At 50.8% G+C, this 17,546-nt stretch overlaps 1 protein-coding gene across 5 annotated transcripts in view; it reads right to left on the reverse strand.

Moving 5' to 3' along the window:
- LOC134928664 (uncharacterized) overlaps window positions 1–17,546 on the reverse strand; it is a 131,178-nt gene that overhangs the window by 76,600 nt on the left and 37,032 nt on the right. For all 5 annotated transcript variants that reach the window (XM_063924630.1, XM_063924631.1, XM_063924629.1 and 2 more), the window contains exons 8-16: window positions 14,170–14,283; window positions 13,980–14,099; window positions 12,959–13,096; window positions 8,134–8,211; window positions 7,931–8,051; window positions 7,293–7,391; window positions 7,126–7,212; window positions 6,844–6,990; window positions 365–511 (exon numbers count right to left, since the gene is read on the reverse strand). In XM_063924630.1, the coding sequence (XP_063780700.1) occupies window positions 365–511; window positions 6,844–6,990; window positions 7,126–7,212; window positions 7,293–7,391; window positions 7,931–8,051; window positions 8,134–8,211; window positions 12,959–13,096; window positions 13,980–14,099; window positions 14,170–14,283 (1,051 nt within the window). The remainder of the gene's footprint in view (window positions 1–364; window positions 512–6,843; window positions 6,991–7,125; window positions 7,213–7,292; window positions 7,392–7,930; window positions 8,052–8,133; window positions 8,212–12,958; window positions 13,097–13,979; window positions 14,100–14,169; window positions 14,284–17,546) is intronic.

A 17,546-nucleotide genomic window follows, 5' to 3' on the forward strand; every position in this document is an offset into this window, starting at 1 on the left:
CACTCACCGTCCCCTTTAAGTGGGGGAGGTGATCACAAGACCACCTGTTGGGAATACTGGAGCCACAGGCTTTTCTCACTCCGTGGGTGTCCACGAAACCCATACAATTGAGAATAGATCCTGTGGTGAGCCACCGTGCCCGCAGCGAGCCAGCATGGGGCTTTGTAGCGCTCTCCGATGCCAGGATACTGGTAGCCGGAATCTCGCTGTTGGTAAAATATATGTATTCCGTAAGTGGAGCCATCCGGTGACGGAAGAGTAAACCATTAACCTTTTCCTTCCCAGCAATATTATATGCAAGAAGATAAATCGCACAAACCGGCCACACAGAAGTCCCGCTTATTCCCCCACTGGAAACACTTACGTTCTTCTACTTTGACGGTGACCTTGCGGTGTCTCTCCTCCGTGTCTCTGGGGAGCCCTGGGCTAGCGGCGCTTTCCGGGGTCACTACTGGATGAGGAGCGTGGGCAGAAGCTGGAGTACAGGCCGGGGAACTTTCCTCTGTTTTAACTGGATAAACATAAAACACTGGATGAATACACGCCCTAACGAGCGCGGAGAAGACAGACGCCAGCTACACGCAGTACATGGACAAAGTATGGGGACACCCCTGCAAGTCAGTGTGTGCGGCCAGTCACATCCATTACCCATAGCGACACATGGCAGCAGGACGGGTCATACTGAGGGACTCAGTGGCTTCCAGGGCGGCACTGCCATAGGATGCCACCTGTCCAACATGCCAGCTCCTCAGATCTCTGCCCTGCTAGGGCTGCCCGGGATAATGTGCTGTTAAAGTGGAAACATCTAGGAGCGATAACAGTGTGGCCGTGAAGAGGAAGGCCTCGCAAGCTCACAGCTTGGAACCGCCCAACGAGCATTAGGGAAACATCTCAAGCTGCCCGAGAAAGCAACGTCAGGAGCTTCAGGTATTGGATTCCCAAGCAGCCGCACACAGACAAATGCTGCCTGGCACTGGACACTGCAGCGGTGAAACGCGTTCTTTGACGTGACTGATCACGTATCACCATCTGGCGGTCCAATGCCAGATGGTTGGTCCGGGGCTGTGTTCCCTGGGCCCCGTAGTTCCAGTGATAAAGTGTACAGAGGTGTTCTCAGACTGTGCGGATTTATTTGATATAGGACACTTGTATATCGGAGTATGAATCTGTATACGATGTGCTACAATGTAGCAGCCGCAGCTTTATTCCAAGCTCCTTTGTGTTCCATATACAGTCTCAGCCACACACAATATAAAGTGCCCCTTATCAGAGTAATCCTCACAGCGTCCTGGTCACATCACAGCGCCACTAAGAAGCATTTTCAAGTAAAAATAAGAATTTACTTACCGATAATTCTATTTCTCGTAGTCCGTAGTGGATGCTGGGGACTCCGTCAGGACCATGGGGAATAGCGGCTCCGCAGGAGACAGGGCACAAAAGTAAAAGCTTTAGGATCAGGTGGTGTGCACTGGCTCCTCCCCCTATGACCCTCCTCCAAGCCTCAGTTAGGATACTGTGCCCGGACGAGCGTACACAATAAGGAAGGATTTTGAATCCCGGGTAAGACTCATACCAGCCACACCAATCACACTGTACAACCTGTGATCTGAACCCAGTTAACAGCATGATAACAGCGGAGCCTCTGAAAAGATGGCTCACAACAATAATAACCCGATTTTTGTAACAATAACTATGTACAAGTATTGCAGACAATCCGCACTTGGGATGGGCGCCCAGCATCCACTACGGACTATGAGAAATAGAATTATCGGTAAGTAAATTCTTATTTTCTCTGACGTCCTAAGTGGATGCTGGGGACTCCGTCAGGACCATGGGGATTATACCAAAGCTCCCAAACGGGCGGGAGAGTGCGGATGACTCTGCAGCACCGAATGAGAGAACTCCAGGTCCTCCTCAGCCAGGGTGTGCCCCTGACCAAGTAGCAGCTCGGCAAAGTTGTAAAGCCGAGACCCCTCGGGCAGCCGCCCAAGATGAGCCCACCTTCCTTGTGGAATGGGCATTTACATATTTTGGCTGTGGCAGGCCTGCCACAGAATGTGCAAGCTGAATTGTACTACACATCCAACTAGCAATCGTCTGCTTAGAAGCAAGAGCACCCAGTTTTTTGGGTGCCTACAGGATAACAGCAAGTCAGTTTTCCTGACTCCAGCCGTCCTGGAACCTATATTTTCAGGGCCCTGACAACATCCAGCAACTTGGAGTCCTCCAAGTCCCTAGTAGCCGCAGGTACCACAATAAGCTGGTGCAGGTGAAACGCTGACACCACCTTAGGGAGAAACTGGGGACGAGTCCGCAGCTCTGCCCTGTCCGAATGGACAATCAGATATGGGCTTTGTGAGACAAAGCCGCCAATTCTGACACTCGCCTGGCCGAGGCCAGGGCCAACAGCATGGTCACTTTCCATGTGAGATATTTCAAATCCACAGATTTGAGCGTTTAAACCAATGTGATTTGAGGAATCCCAGAACTACGTTGAGATCCCACAGTGCCACTGGAGGCACAAAAGGGGGTTGTATATGCAGTACTCCCTTGACAAACTTCTGGACTTCAGGAACTGAAGCCAATCTTTTCTGGAAGAAAATTGACAGGGCCGAAATTTGAACCCTAATGGACCCCAATTTGAGGCCCATAGACACTCCTGTTTGCAGGAAATGCAGGAATCGACAGAGTTGAAATTTCTTCGTGGGGCCTTCCCGGCCTCACACCACGCAACATATTTTCGCCACATGTGGTGATAATGTTGTGCGGTCACCTCCTTCCTGGCTTTGACCAGGGTAGGAATGACCTCTTCCGGAATGCCTTTTTCCCTTAGGATCCGGCGTTCCACCGCCATGCCGTCAAACGCAGCCGCGGTAAGTCTTGGAACAGACATGGTACTTGCTGAAGCAAGTCCCTTCTTAGCGGCAGAGGCCATGAGTCCTCTGTGAGCATTTCTTGAAGTTCCGGGTACCAAGTCCTTCTTGGTCAATCCGGAGCCACGAGTATAGTTCTTACTCCTCTACGTCTTATAATTCTCAGTACCTTGGGTATGAGAAGCAGAGGAGGGAACACATACACCGACTGGTACACCCACGGTGTTACCAGAACGTCCACAGCTATTGCCTGAGGGTCTCTTGACCTGGCGCAATACCTGTCCAGTTTTTTGTTCAGGCGGGACGCCATCATGTCCAACTTTGGTCTTTCCCAACGGTTCACAATCATGTGGAAGACTTCCCGATGAAGTCCCCACTCTCCCGGGTGGAGGTCGTGCCTGCTGAGGAAGTCTGCTTCCCAGTTGTCCACTCCCGGAATGAACACTGCTGACAGTGTTATCACATGATTTTCCGCCCAGCGAAGAATCCTTGCCGTTTCTGCCATTGCCCTCCTGCTTCTTGTGCCGCCCTGTCTGTTTACGTGGGCGACTGCCGTGATGTTGTCCCACTGGATCAATACCGGCTGACCTTGAAGCAGAGGTCTTGCTAAGCTTAGAGCATTGTAAATTGCCCTTAGCTCCAGTATATTTATGTGGAGAGAAGTCTCCAGACTATATCACACTCCCTGGAAATTTTTTCCCTGTGTGACTGCTCCCCAGCCTCTCAGGCTGGCATCCGTGGTCACCAGGACCCAGTCCTGAATGCCGAATCTGCGGCCCTTTAATAGATGAGCACTCTGCAGCCACCGCAGAAGAAACACCCTTGTCCTTGGAGACAGGGTTATCCGCTGATGCATCTGAAGATGCGATCCGGACCATTTTTCCAGCAGATCCCACTGAAAAGTTCTTGCGTGAAATCTGCCGAATGGAATCGCTTCGTAAGAAGCCACCATTTTTCCCAGGACCCTTGTGCAATGATGCACTGACACTTTTCCTGGTTTTAGGAGGTTCCTGACTAGCTCGGATAACTCCCTGGCTTTCTTCCCCGGGAGAAACACCCTTTTCTGGACTGTGTCCAGAATCATCCCTAGGAACAGCAGACGTGTCGTCGGAAACAGCTGCGATTTTGGAATATTTAGAATCCACCCGTGCTGTCGTAGAACTACTTGAGATAGTGCTACTCCGACCTCCAACTGTTCTCTGGACCTTGCCCTTATCAGGAGATCGGCCATTTTCTTTGAAGAAGAATCATCATTTCGGTCATTACCTTGGTAAAGACCCGGGGTGCCGTGGACAATCCAAACGGCAGCGTCTGAAACTGATAGTGACAGTTCTGTACCACGAACCTGAGGTACCCTTGGTGAGAAGGGCAAATTTGGACATGGAGGTAAGCATCCCTGATGTCCAGGGACACCATATAGTCCCCTTCTTCCTGATTCGCTATCACTGCTCTGAGTGACTCCATCTTGATTTGAACCTTTGTATGTAAGTGTTCAAATATTTCAGATTTAGAATAGGTCTCACCGAGCCGTCTGGCTTCAGTACCACAATATAGTGTGGAATAATACCCCTTTCCTTGTTGTAGGAGGGGTACTTTTATTATCACCTGCTGGGAATACAGCTTGTGAATTGTTTCCAATACTGCCTCCCTGTCGGAGGGAGACGTTGGTAAAGCAGACTTCAGGAACCTGCGAGGGGGAGACGTCTCGAATTTCCAATCTGTACCCCTGGGATACTACTTGTAGGCTCCAGGGGTCCACTTGCGAGTGAGCCCACTGCGTGCTGAAACTCTTGAGACGACCCCCCACCGCACCTGAGTCCGCTTGTACGGCCCCAGCGTCATGCTGAGGACTTGGTAGAAGCGGTGGAGGGCTTCTGTTCCTGGGAATGGGCTGCCTGCTGCAGTCTTCTTCCCTTTCCTCTATCCCTGGGCAGATATGACTGGCCTTTCGCCCGCTTGCCCTTATGGGGACGAAAGGACTGAGGCTGAAAAGACGGTGTCTTTTTCTGCTGAGATGTGACTTGGGGTAAAAAAGGTGGATTTTCCAGCTGTTGCCGTGGCCACCAGGTCCGATGGACCGACCCCAAATAACTCCTCCCCTTTATACGGCAATACTTTCATGTGCCGTTTGGAATCTGCATCACCTGACCACTGTCGTGTCCATAAACATCTTCTGGCAGATATGGACATCGCACTTACTCTTGATGCCAGAGTGCAAATATCCCTCTGTGCATCTCGCATATATAGAAATGCATCCTTTAAATGCTCTATAGTCAATAAAATACTGTCCCTGTCAAGGGTATCAATATTTTCAGTCAGGGAATCCGACCAAGCCACCCCAGCGCTGCACATCCAGGCTGAGGCGATCGCTGGTCGCAGTATAACACCAGTATGTGTGTATATACTTTTTAGGATATTTTCCAGCCTCCTATCAGCTGGCTCCTTGAGGGCGGCCGTATCTGGAGACGGTAACGCCACTTGTGATAAGCGTGTGAGCGCCTTCATTTAATTTATCTGATTCAGGAAAAACTACAGGTAGTTTTTTCACACCCCACATAATACCCTTTTTTGTGGTACTTGTAGTATCAGAAATATGTAACACCTCCTTCATTGCCCTTAACATGTAACGTGTGGCCCTAAAGGAAAATACGTTTGTTTCTTCACCGTCGACACTGGAGTCAGTGTCCGTGTCTGTGTCTGTGTCGACCGACTGAGGTAAATGGGCGTTTTAAAGCCCCTGACGGTGTTTGAGACGCCTGGACAGGTACTAATTTGTTTGCCGGCCGTCTCATGTCGTCAACCGACCTTGCAGCGTGTTGACATTATCACGTAATTCCATAAATAAGCCATCCATTCCGGTGTCGACTCCCTAGAGAGTGACATCACCATTACAGGCAATTGCTCCGCCTCCTCACCAACATCGTCCTCATACATGTCGACACACACGTACCGACACACAGCACACACACAGGGAATGCTCTGATAGAGGACAGGACCCCACTAGCCCTTTGGGGAGACAGAGGGAGAGTTTGCCAGCACACACCAAAACGCTATAATTATACAGGGACAACCTTTATATAAGTGTTTTCCCTTATAGCATCTTAATATATAATCATATCGCCAAATAAGTGCCCCCCCTCTCTGTTTTAACCCTGTTTCTGTAGTGCAGTGCAGGGGAGAGCCTGGGAGCCTTCCCTCCAGCAGTTCTGTGAGGGAAAATGGCGCTGTGTGCTGAGGAGAATAGGCCCCGCCCCCTTTTCGGCGGGCTTCTTCTCCCGTTTTTCTGACAACCTGGCAGGGGTTAAATACATCCATATAGCCCCAGAGGCTATATGTGATGTATTTTTAGCCAGAATAGGTACTTTCATTGCTGCCCAGGGCGCCCCCCCCAGCGCCCTGCACCCTCAGTGACCGTTGGTGTGAAGTGTGCTGAGAGCAATGGCGCACAGCTGCAGTGCTGTGCGCTACCTCATGAAGACTGAGAAGTCTTCAGCCGCCGATTTCTGGACCTCTTCTCTCTTCAGCATCTGCAAGGGGGTCGGCGGCGCGGCTCCGGTGACCCATCCAGGCTGTACCTGTGATCGTCCCTCTGGAGCTAGTGTCCAGTAGCCTAAGAAGCCAATCCATCCTGCACGCAGGTGAGTTCCCTTCTTCTCCCCTAAGTCCCTCGTTGCAGTGAGCCTGTTGCCAGCAGGACTCACTGAAAATAAAAAACCTGATAAAACTTTTACTCTAAGCAGCTCTTTAGGAGAGCCACCTAGATTGCACCCTTCTCGGCCGGGCACAAAAACCTAACTTAGGCTTGGAGGAGGGTCATAGGGGGAGGAGCCAGTGCACACCACCTGATCCTAAAGCTTTTACTTTTGTGCCCTGTCTCCTGCGGAGCAGCTATTCCCCATGGTCCTGACGGAGTCCCCAGCATCCACTTAGGACGTCAGAGAAAATTATCAAAAAAGACGATTGGTCTCACCTGAGCACGGTCCGATGTTCTCATGGTCCTCCAGACTGCGGGCAGGAGAAAAGCCTCCATCTGCCACCGAGCCGCCCAACAGGAAGCCGGGGATCTCACTCACCAGCCGCATCAAGGCGCCAAGGTGACTACTACTCTCCACGGACGCTACGAGAGAGAGGGAGAGGGAACATAGTTATGGCTGAGCTCTAGATATGAAGCCACCACTCTACCAGCAGATTCCGGATGAGAGTAACTGGATGTGAATCTCCCACATTATCTCCAGTGCCGGAGGTCTCTCACCTCTCCCTGGATTAGCGGTGGTCCCATCGTTATCTAGGAAGCGGGCACCACCTGTACCCAGGTCTGGGAAACACCCGTACTCCGCAGCTGCAACCAGAACAGGGCATGAAGCCTCCACATGGTGGAAGTGACACAATAACATGAAGCCAAAGTACGAGAGGACTCACCCTGATGCCGCAGTCTCCTGTCTGCAGTCTCGTCCTCCCAGAGGTCTTCCTCCTGCCGTTCAATCCGCGCCATGAGGTCAGGTTTCTCCACCAGGAGCCCTGATGCAAGGAACGCCATCAAATGTCAGTGCGTATAACAACCGCGGCTTCGGTCATCGGTACTGCAGTGCCTCAGCGAGGTGCTAGTGACCTGACGGCTACGGTCATCAGTACTGCAGTGCCTCTGTGAGGTGCTAGTGACCTGACGACTGCGGTCATCAGTACTGCAGTGCCTCTGTGAGGTGCTAGTGACCTGACGCTGCGGTCATCAGTACTGCAGTGCCTCTGCGAGGTGCTAGTGACCTGACGGCTGCGGTCATCAGTACTGCAGTGCCTCTGTGAGGTGCTAGTGACCTGACGCTGCGGTCATCAGTACTGCAGTGCCTCTGCGAGGTGCTAGTGACCTGACGGCTGCGGTCATCAGTACTGCAGTGCCTCTGCGAGGTGCTAGTGACCTGACGGCTGCGGTCATCAGTACTGCAGTGCCTCTGCGAGGTGCTAGTAACCTGACGCTGCAGTCATCGGTACTGCAGTGCCTCAGCGAGGTGCTAGTGACCTGACGGCTGCGGTCCCTTGGAACCCAGCGTTTCCAGACTTACCCAGAGACAGCAGAGACCGGTAATTGTCAGACATCACCTCCCGGTACAGCGCCCTCTGATGGATGCGCAGCAGCTGCCACTCCTCCTTACAGAAATAGATGACAATGTCCTGAAAGGTGACCTGGGAGACGGAGAGACGGCAATGAGAGACCGGAACGTCTGGATATCGGGTGCATTATCGGAGAGTGTGGTAAGTCTGTTACCTTGCCATCCCATGCCTCGCGGCGCGGCTGCGGCACAGACTCATCCCTGATAGCGGTACGGAGGCGGCTTTCTTCCTGCTAAGAGAAAACGCAGAGCACAAGGAGAGATGTTACGTCACGGCTCTGGGACACCAAAGCGGACAACTGGGGGTCTTCATCTGTGGTACAACACTGGAGACGTGAGGGCTTGTGTTATACACATGGAGACTGGTCGCCATTTGGTGACCGCAGCGTGAGCGGAACTTTAATCAGGTATCACTTAGGGTTAGAGATAATTACTGGCATACACTCTGGTGAGGAGGACGCTGTAATGGTGGACGGAATAGAAACATCACAGGGAGCAACATCTGACCCTCATCCAATTCCTGTAGGTGCGATATGGGGGCCACTCCCACCTGCATGGCTCCCATAGGAGTGCATACAGAAGTGGGGGATGTAGAGGGAGCCCGCTGACTCCTGCCTTACGTGTCAGCACCGCACTGTGACACACTGCTGCGTCTACTCACTAACACACACACAAAGGAGGATACGAGGAAGGACACGCACATGGACACACGTGTGTATGAGAAGTCAGTTGTCATGCATTGCTCTGATCTGTGTGAATGGACACGCGTGTAGGAGAAGTCAGTTATCATGCACTGCTCTGATCCGTGGGAATGGACACGCGTGTATGAGAAGTCAGTTATGATGCTTTGCTCTGATCTGTGTGAATGGACACGCACATGGACACGCGTGTCTGAGAAGTCCGTTACCATGCATTGCTCTGATCTGTGTGAATGGACACGCAAATGGACACGTGTGTATGTGAAGTCCGTTATCATGCATTGCTCTGATCCGTGTGAATGGACATGCACACGGACACGCATGTATGAGAAGTCAGTTATCATGCATTGCTCTGATCTGTGTGAATAAACACGCACACGGACACGCGTGTATGAGAAGTCAGTTATCATGCATTGCTCTGATCTGTGTTAATGGACACGCACACGGACATGCGTGTATGAGAAGTCAGTTATCATGCATTGCTCTGATCCGTGTGAATGGACACGCACATGGACATGCGTGTATGAGGAGTCAGTTATCATGCATTGCTCTAATCCGTGTGAATGGACACGCGTGTATGAGGAGTAATTTATCATGCATTGCTCTGATCCGTGTGAATGGACACGCACATGGACAGGCGTGTATGAGGAGTCCTTTATCATGCATTGCTCTGATCCGTGTGAATGGACACGCACATGGACAGGCGTGTATGAGAAGTCAGTTATTATGCATTGCTCTGATCCGTGTGAATGGACACGCGTGTATGAGAAGTCAGTTATCATGAATTGCTCTGATCTGTGTGAATGGACACGCGTGTATGAGAAGTCAGTTATCATGCATTGCTCTGATCCGTGTGAATGGACACGCACATGGACATGCGTGTATGAGGAGTCAGTTATCATGCATTGCTCTGATCCGTGTGAATGGACACGCGTGTATGAGGAGTAATTTATCATGCATTGCTCTGATCCGTGTGAATGGACACGCACATGGACAGGCGTGTATGAGGAGTCCTTTATCATGCATTGCTCTGATCCGTGTGAATGGACACGCACATGGACAGGCGTGTATGAGAAGTCAGTTATTATGCATTGCTCTGATCCGTGTGAATGGACACGCGTGTATGAGAAGTCAGTTATCATGAATTGCTCTGATCTGTGTGAATGGACACGCGTGTATGAGAAGTCAGTTATCATGCATTGCTCTGATCCGTGTGAATGGACACGCACATGGACATGCGTGTATGAGGAGTCAGTTATCATGCATTGCTCTGATCCGTGTGAATGGACACGCACATGGACACGCGTGTATGAGGAGTAATTTATCATGCATTGCTCTGATCTGTGTTAATGGACACGCACACGGACACGCGTGTATGAGAAGTCAGTTATCATGCATTGCTCTGATCCGTGTGAATGGACACGCACACGGACACGCGTGTATGAGAAGTCAGTTATCATGCATTGCTCTGATCCGTGTGAATGGACACGCACATGGACATGCGTGTATGAGGAGTCAGTTATCATGCATTGCTCTGATCCATGTGAATGGACACGCGTGTATGAGGAGTCAGTTATCATGCATTGCTCTGATCCGTGTGAATGGACACGCGTGTATGAGGAGTAATTTATCATGCATTGCTCTGATCCGTGTGAATGGACAAGCACATGGACACGCGTGTATGAGAAGTCAGTTATCATGAATTGCTCTGATCTGTGTGAATGGACACGCGTGTATGAGAAGTCAGTTATGCATTGCTCTGATCCGTGTGAATGGACACGCGTGTATGAGGAGTCAGTTATCATGCATTGCTCTGATCCGTGTGAATGGACACGCGTGTATGAGGAGTCAGTTATCATGCATTGCTCTGATCCGTGTGAATGGACACGCGTGTATGAGGAGTAATTTATCATGCATTGCTCTGATCCGTGTGAATGGACAAGCACATGGACACGCGTGTATGAGAAGTCAGTTATCATGAATTGCTCTGATCTGTGTGAATGGACACGCGTGTATGAGAAGTCAGTTATCATGCATTGCTCTGATCCGTGTGAATGGACACGCACATGGACAGGCGTGTATGAGGAGTCAGTTATCATGCATTGCTCTGATCCGTGTGAATGGACACGCACATGGACAGGCGTGTATGAGGAGTCCTTTATCATGCATTGCTCTGATCCGTGTGAATGGACACGCACATGGACACGCGTGTATGAGAAGTCCGTTATTATGCATTGCTCTGATCTGTGTGAATGGACACGCACATGGACATGCGTGTATGAGGAGTCAGTTATCATGCATTGCTCTGATCCGTGTGAATGGACACGCACATGGACAGGCGTGTATGAGGAGTCCTTTATCATGCATTGCTCTGATCCGTGTGAATGGACACGTACATGGACATGCGTGTATGAGGAGTCAGTTATCATGCATTGCTCTGATTTGTGTGAATGGACACGCGTGTATGAGGAGTCAGTTATCATGCATTGCTCTGATCCGTGTGAATGGACACGCGTGTATGAGGAGTCCTTTATCATGCATTGCTCTGATCCGTGTGAATGGACACGCACATGGACACGCGTGTATGAGAAGTCAGTTATTATGCATTGCTCTGATCTGTGTGAATGGACATGCACACGGACACGCATGTAGGAGAAGTCAGTTATCATGAATTGCTCTGATCTGTGTGAATGGACACGCGTGTATGAGGAGTCAGTTATCATGCATTGCTCTGATCCGTGTGAATGGACACGCGTGTATGAGGAGTCAGTTATCATGCATTGCTCTGATCCGTGTGAATGGACACGCACATGGACACGCGTGTATGAGGAGTAATTTATCATGCATTGCTCTGATCCGTGTGAATGGACACGCACATGGACAGGCGTGTATGAGGAGTCCTTTATCATGCATTGCTCTGATCCGTGTGAATGGACATGCACATGGACAGGCGTGTATGAGGAGTCCTTTATCATGCATTGCTCTGATCCGTGTGAATTGACACGCGTGTATGAGAAGTCAGTTATCATGCATTGCTCTGATCCGTGTGAATGGACACGCACATGGACATGCGTGTATGAGGAGTCAGTTATCATGCATTGCTCTGATCCGTGTGAATGAACACGCCTGTATGAGGAGTCAGTTATCATGCATTGCTCTGATCCGTGTGCATGGACACGCACATGGACACGCGTGTATGAGGAGTCAGTTATCATGCATTGCTCCGATACGTGTGAATGGACACGCACATGGACAGGCGTGTATGAGGAGTCCTTTATCATGCATTGCTCTGATCCGTGTGAATGGACACGCACATGGACAAGCGTGTATGAGAAGTCAGTTATTTTGCATTGCTCTGATCTGTGTGAATGGACATGCACACGGACACGCGTGTATGAGAAGTCAATTATCATGAATTGCTCTGATCTGTGTGAATGGACACGCACACGGACACGCGTGTGTGAGAAGTCAGTTATCATGCATTGCTCTGATCCGTGTGAATGGACACGCACATGGACACTCCTCATACACGTGTCAGTTATCATGCATTGCTCTGATCCGTGTGAATGGACACGCGTGTATGAGGAGTCAATTATCATGCATTGCTCTGATCCGTGTGAATGGACACACACATGGACACGTGTGTATGAGGAGTAATTTATCATGCATTGCTCTGATCCGTGTGAATGGACACGCACATGGACACGCGTGTATGAGGAGTCATTTATCATGCATTGCTCTGATCCGTGTGAATGGACACGCACATGGACAGGCGTCTATGAGGAGTAATTTATCATGCATTGCTCTGATCCGTGTGAATGGACACGCACACGGACATGCGTGTATGAGAAGTCAGTTATCATGCATTGCTCTGATCTGTGTGAATGGACATGCGTGTATGAGGAGTCAGTTATCATGCATTGCTCTGATCCGTGTGAATGGACACGCACATGGACACGCGTGTATGAGGAGTAATTTATCATGCATTGCTCTGATTCGTGTGAATGGACACGCACATGGACACGCGTGTATGAGAAGTCAGTTATCATGCATTGCTCTGATCAGTGTTAATGGACACGCGTGTATGAGAAGTCAATTATCATGAATTGCTCTGATCCGTGTGAATAGACACGCGTGTATGAGAAGTCAGTTATCATGCATTGCTCTGATCCGTGTGAATGGACACGCGTGTATGAGAAGTCAGTTACCATGCATTTCTCTGATCCGTGTGAATGAGCCTCAGGGCCGGCTACGGAGACGGTCACTCCAGAGATATCAGTACCTGGGGTAGTGGTGGCGTCACACAGCCAGTCAGTGACGGGGGGCAGCTACGGCTCTGCGAGGGTCTCCGAGGACGAAAGAAGGGTCTTCCAGGCTTTTCTTTGGGTGTATTGAGCGGCTGCAGAAGCTCCTCACTGGTCTGCAACATATTAATGATAACAATGTATTATACACACAAGTAGGAGCGTCAGGGACACCGGCTGCATGACTCTTATCGTGTGTGTTATTTGTGTCTTACTGATATAACAATACCCAGGACTGCCAGAGGAGAGCGTTACCAATACCCACCATGTACCCCATGAGGACTGCAGACATCACTATTGGGGTGGGATCCACCCACCAGTGGGCGGGCACTTAGGAGAACCCCTCCTACTGAGGGCAAGGTCAGGGTAGATATAGTATTATTAGGCTGGTACACAGACCTCACTAGGTACCGCACTCGCAGGCACGGGTGTCGCCACCAGCCACGGACAGCGGGGGCACCTTCCTGTGTGAGAAGGGTGACTCCACAGGGGACCGCGGATACCAGGTTTAGTAGCTTTCACCAGATGGTAACTGAGGGTTAGACTGTGTGGAGGGTGTATTATTATTTAGTAATCCGCTAGAGCCCGGTAGTGTAAGTGGTCTCTCCTCTGGGTAAAGATTGTGCTGGGACTTGCTGTCCCCCAGCTGGTCCTCTGGGATTTCCTGTTTCTTTAGCATTACTACATCTCCCAGCATGCTTCTCTGGGATTCACTGTTTTGCTGGGCCTGTGAAATGAACACGCCCCTAGTCAGGATTCAACGTGGTTTTAAAAGGGAACAGGCAACGGGAGAGGGTGTGTTAGGAAAGCGGTGTTGCTAGACACGGTGTTTGGCAGCTCAGAGACGCAGGAGGCAGCAGGTATTCTGGTGGTGCTGGGCAGTCGGCTGGCATATTCCTGTAAGCTGCAGATGACAGAATACAGCTGCTGGGACCCCCCCATGCTTGCATAGCGCAGCGGATGCGCGTCTGTCTCTGGCAGCAGCCACATAGACCGTACCTGTGTTTCCTGGTGCTGGTGCGCTGGAAAATCAGGAGATGACAGATCGTTGCAAGTGGCTGCAAAGGGGACATCCTGAGTCACTGGTCTGCAGTCTTGTTCCAGAAAATTCAGGACAATCTACAGAAATAAAGTGAGATTGAAGCCGTATAGAGCGGTTCCTGTAATGGACCCATGTGTGGGGACTCACCTGTCGGACGCGGTGCTGGGGCGGACACGGGGAGGCAGAGGAGGGTGGAATACATGGATGAAGCCCAGAGTCCTGCAGTGACACCTTGTGGTGCTCTAGTAGATTACCCACGTACTGAGAGGAGACAGGAGACCGGCAATCAGTGACATGCAGACAGTGCACCGGTACAGCCGTACAGCAGAGCGCAGACCGGGAACCCGCGCAGACCTGCAGCAGATACATGTAACGTGATGCAGGCTGCGGCTGGTGAGCGTCTCATCTATTCCCGCTCTCTGAGCATCTGATCTCTGCGCTGTCACTGGGATAATGAGCAGAGATTCGCTGCAGCACTAATGGGACAGTAATAACTGCTACACTGAAGTCTGCTGCATCTGTACTCTGAATTCCCATTTATAGCATAGGACCTTGTGGACTCATCTGAGTTGCATGCCATCTCTTCAGGCTCTCTCTGGTTGGCTGTCATAATAAATTAGTAATTATAAAACAGGCTATAACATTTATGTGGGTTCCGTGTTCATCTGGCAGAGGGGGTGATACAGTGATGTGTATACTGACAGCAAGCGCAGAGGGGGCGACACAGTGATGTGTATACTGACAGCAAGCGCAGAGGGTGATACAGTGATGTGTATACTGACAGCAAGCGCAGAGGGGGCGACACAGTGATGTGTATACTGACAGCAAGTGCAGAGGGTGATACAGTGATGTGTATACTGACAGCAAGCGCAGAGGGTGATACAGTGATGTGTATACTGACAGCAAGCGCAGAGGGGGTAATACAGTGATGTGTATACTGACAGCAAGCGCAGAGGGGGCGATACAGTGATGTGTATACTGACAGCAAGCGCAGAGGGGGCGATACAGTGATGTGTATACTGACAGCAAACGCAGAGGGGGCGACACAGTGATGTGTATACTGACAGCAAGCGCAGAGGGGGCGACACAGTGATGTGTATACTGATAGCAAGCGCAGAGGGTGATACAGTGATGTGTATACTGACAGCAAGCGCAGAGGGGGCGACACAGTGATGTGTATACTGACAGCAAGCGCAGAGGGGGTGATACAGTGATGTGTATACTGACAGCAAGCGCAGAGGGGGTGATACAGTGATGTGTATACTGACAGCAAGCGCAGAGGGGGCGATACAGTGATGTGTATACTGACAGCAAGCGCAGAGGGGGCGATACAGTGATGTGTATACTGACAGCAAGCGCAGAGGGGGCGACACAGTGATGTGTATACTGACAGCAAGCGCAGAGGGGGTGATACAGTGATGTGTATACTGACAGCAAGCGCAGATGGGGCGACACAGTGATGTGTATACTGACAGCAAGCGCAGAGGGGGCGACAGTGATGTGTATACTGACAGCAAGCGCAGAGGGGGCGACACAGTGATGTGTATACTGACAGCAAGCGCAGAGGGGGCGAAACAGTGATGTGTATACTGACAGCAAGCGCAGAGGGGGCGACACAGTGATGTGTATACTGACAGCAAACGCAGAGGGGGCGATACAGTGATGTGTATACTGACAGCAAGCGCAGAGGGGGCGACACAGTGATGTGTATACTGACAGCAAGCGCAGAGGGGGCGACACAGTGATGTGTATACTGATAGCAAGCGCAGAGGGGGCGATACAGTGATGTGTATACTGACAGCAAGCGCAGAGGGGGCGATACAGTGATGTGTATACTGACAGCAAGCGCAGAGGGGGCGATACAGTGATGTGTATACTGACAGCAAGCGCAGAGGGTGATACAGTGATGTGTATACTGACAGCAAGCGCAGAGGGGGCGATACAGTGATGTGTATACTGACAGCAAGCGCAGAGGGGGTGATACAGTGATGTGTATACTGACAGCAAGCGCAGAGGGGGCGATACAGTGATGTGTATACTGACAGCAAGCGCAGAGGGGGTGATACAGTGATGTGTATACTGACAGCAAGCACAGAGGGTGATACAGTGATGTGTATACTGACAGCAAGCGCAGAGGGTGATACAGTGATGTGTATACTGATAGCAAGCGCAGAGGGGGTGATACAGTGATGTGTATACTGACAGCAAGCGCAGAGGGGGCGATACAGTGATGTGTATACTGACAGCAAGCGCAGAGGGGGCGATACAGTGATGTGTATACTGACAGCAAGCGCAGAGGGGGTGAAACAGTGATGTGTATACTGACAGCAAGCGCAGAGGAGGTGATACAGTGATGTGTATACTGACAGCAAGCGCAGAGGGGGCGATACAGTGATGTGTATACTGACAGCAAGCGCAGAGGGGGTGAAACAGTGATGTGTATACTGACAGCAAGCGCAGAGGAGGTGATACAGTGATGTGTATACTGACAGCAAGCGCAGAGGGGGCGATACAGTGATGTGTATACTGACAGCAAGCGCAGAGGGGGCGATACAGTGATGTGTATACTGACAGCAAGCGCAGAGGGGGTGATACAGTGATGTGTATACTGACAGCAAGCGCAGAGGGGGCGATACAGTGATGTGTATACTGACAGCAAGCGCAGAGGGTGATACAGTGATGTGTATACTGACAGCAAGCGCAGAGGGGGTGATACAGTGATGTGTATACTGACAGCAAGCGCAGAGGGTGATAGTGATGTGTATACTGACAGCAAGCGCAGAGGGGGCGATACAGTGATGTGTATACTGACAGCAAGCGCAGAGGGGGCGATACAGTGATGTGTATACTGACAGCAAGCGCAGAGGGTGATACAGTGATGTGTATACTGACAGCAAGCGCAGAGGGTGATACAGTGATGTGTATACTGACAGCAAGCGCAGAGGGTGATACAGTGATGTGTATACTGACAGCAAGCGCATAGGGGGCGATACAGTGATGTGTATACTGACAGCAAGCGCAGAGGGTGATACAGTGATGTGTATACTGACAGCAAGCGCAGAGGGGGTGATACAGTGATGTGTATACTGACAGCAAGCGCAGAGGGGGTGATACAGTGATGTGTATACTGACAGCAAGCGCAGAGGGTGATACAGTGATGTGTATACTGACAGCAAGCGCAGAGGGTGATACAGTGATGTGTATACTGACAGCAAGCGCAGAGGGGGTGATACAGTGATGTGTATACTGACAGCAAGCGCAGAGGGGGCGATACAGTGATGTGTATACTGACAGCAAGCGCAGAGGGGGCGATACAGTGATGTGTATACTGACAGCAAGCGCAGAGGGGGTGATACAGTGATGTGTATACTGATAGCAAGCGCAGAGGGTTATACAGTGATGTGTATACTGACAGCAAGCGCAGAGGGGGCGATACAGTGATGTGTATACTGACAGCAAGCGCAGAGGGGGCGATACAGTGATGTGTATACTGACAGCAAGCGCAGAGGGTGATACAGTGATGT

The sequence above is a fragment of the Pseudophryne corroboree genome, chromosome 5 (assembly GCF_028390025.1).
Source record: "Pseudophryne corroboree isolate aPseCor3 chromosome 5, aPseCor3.hap2, whole genome shotgun sequence".
NCBI classification, from domain to species: domain Eukaryota; kingdom Metazoa; phylum Chordata; class Amphibia; order Anura; family Myobatrachidae; genus Pseudophryne; species Pseudophryne corroboree.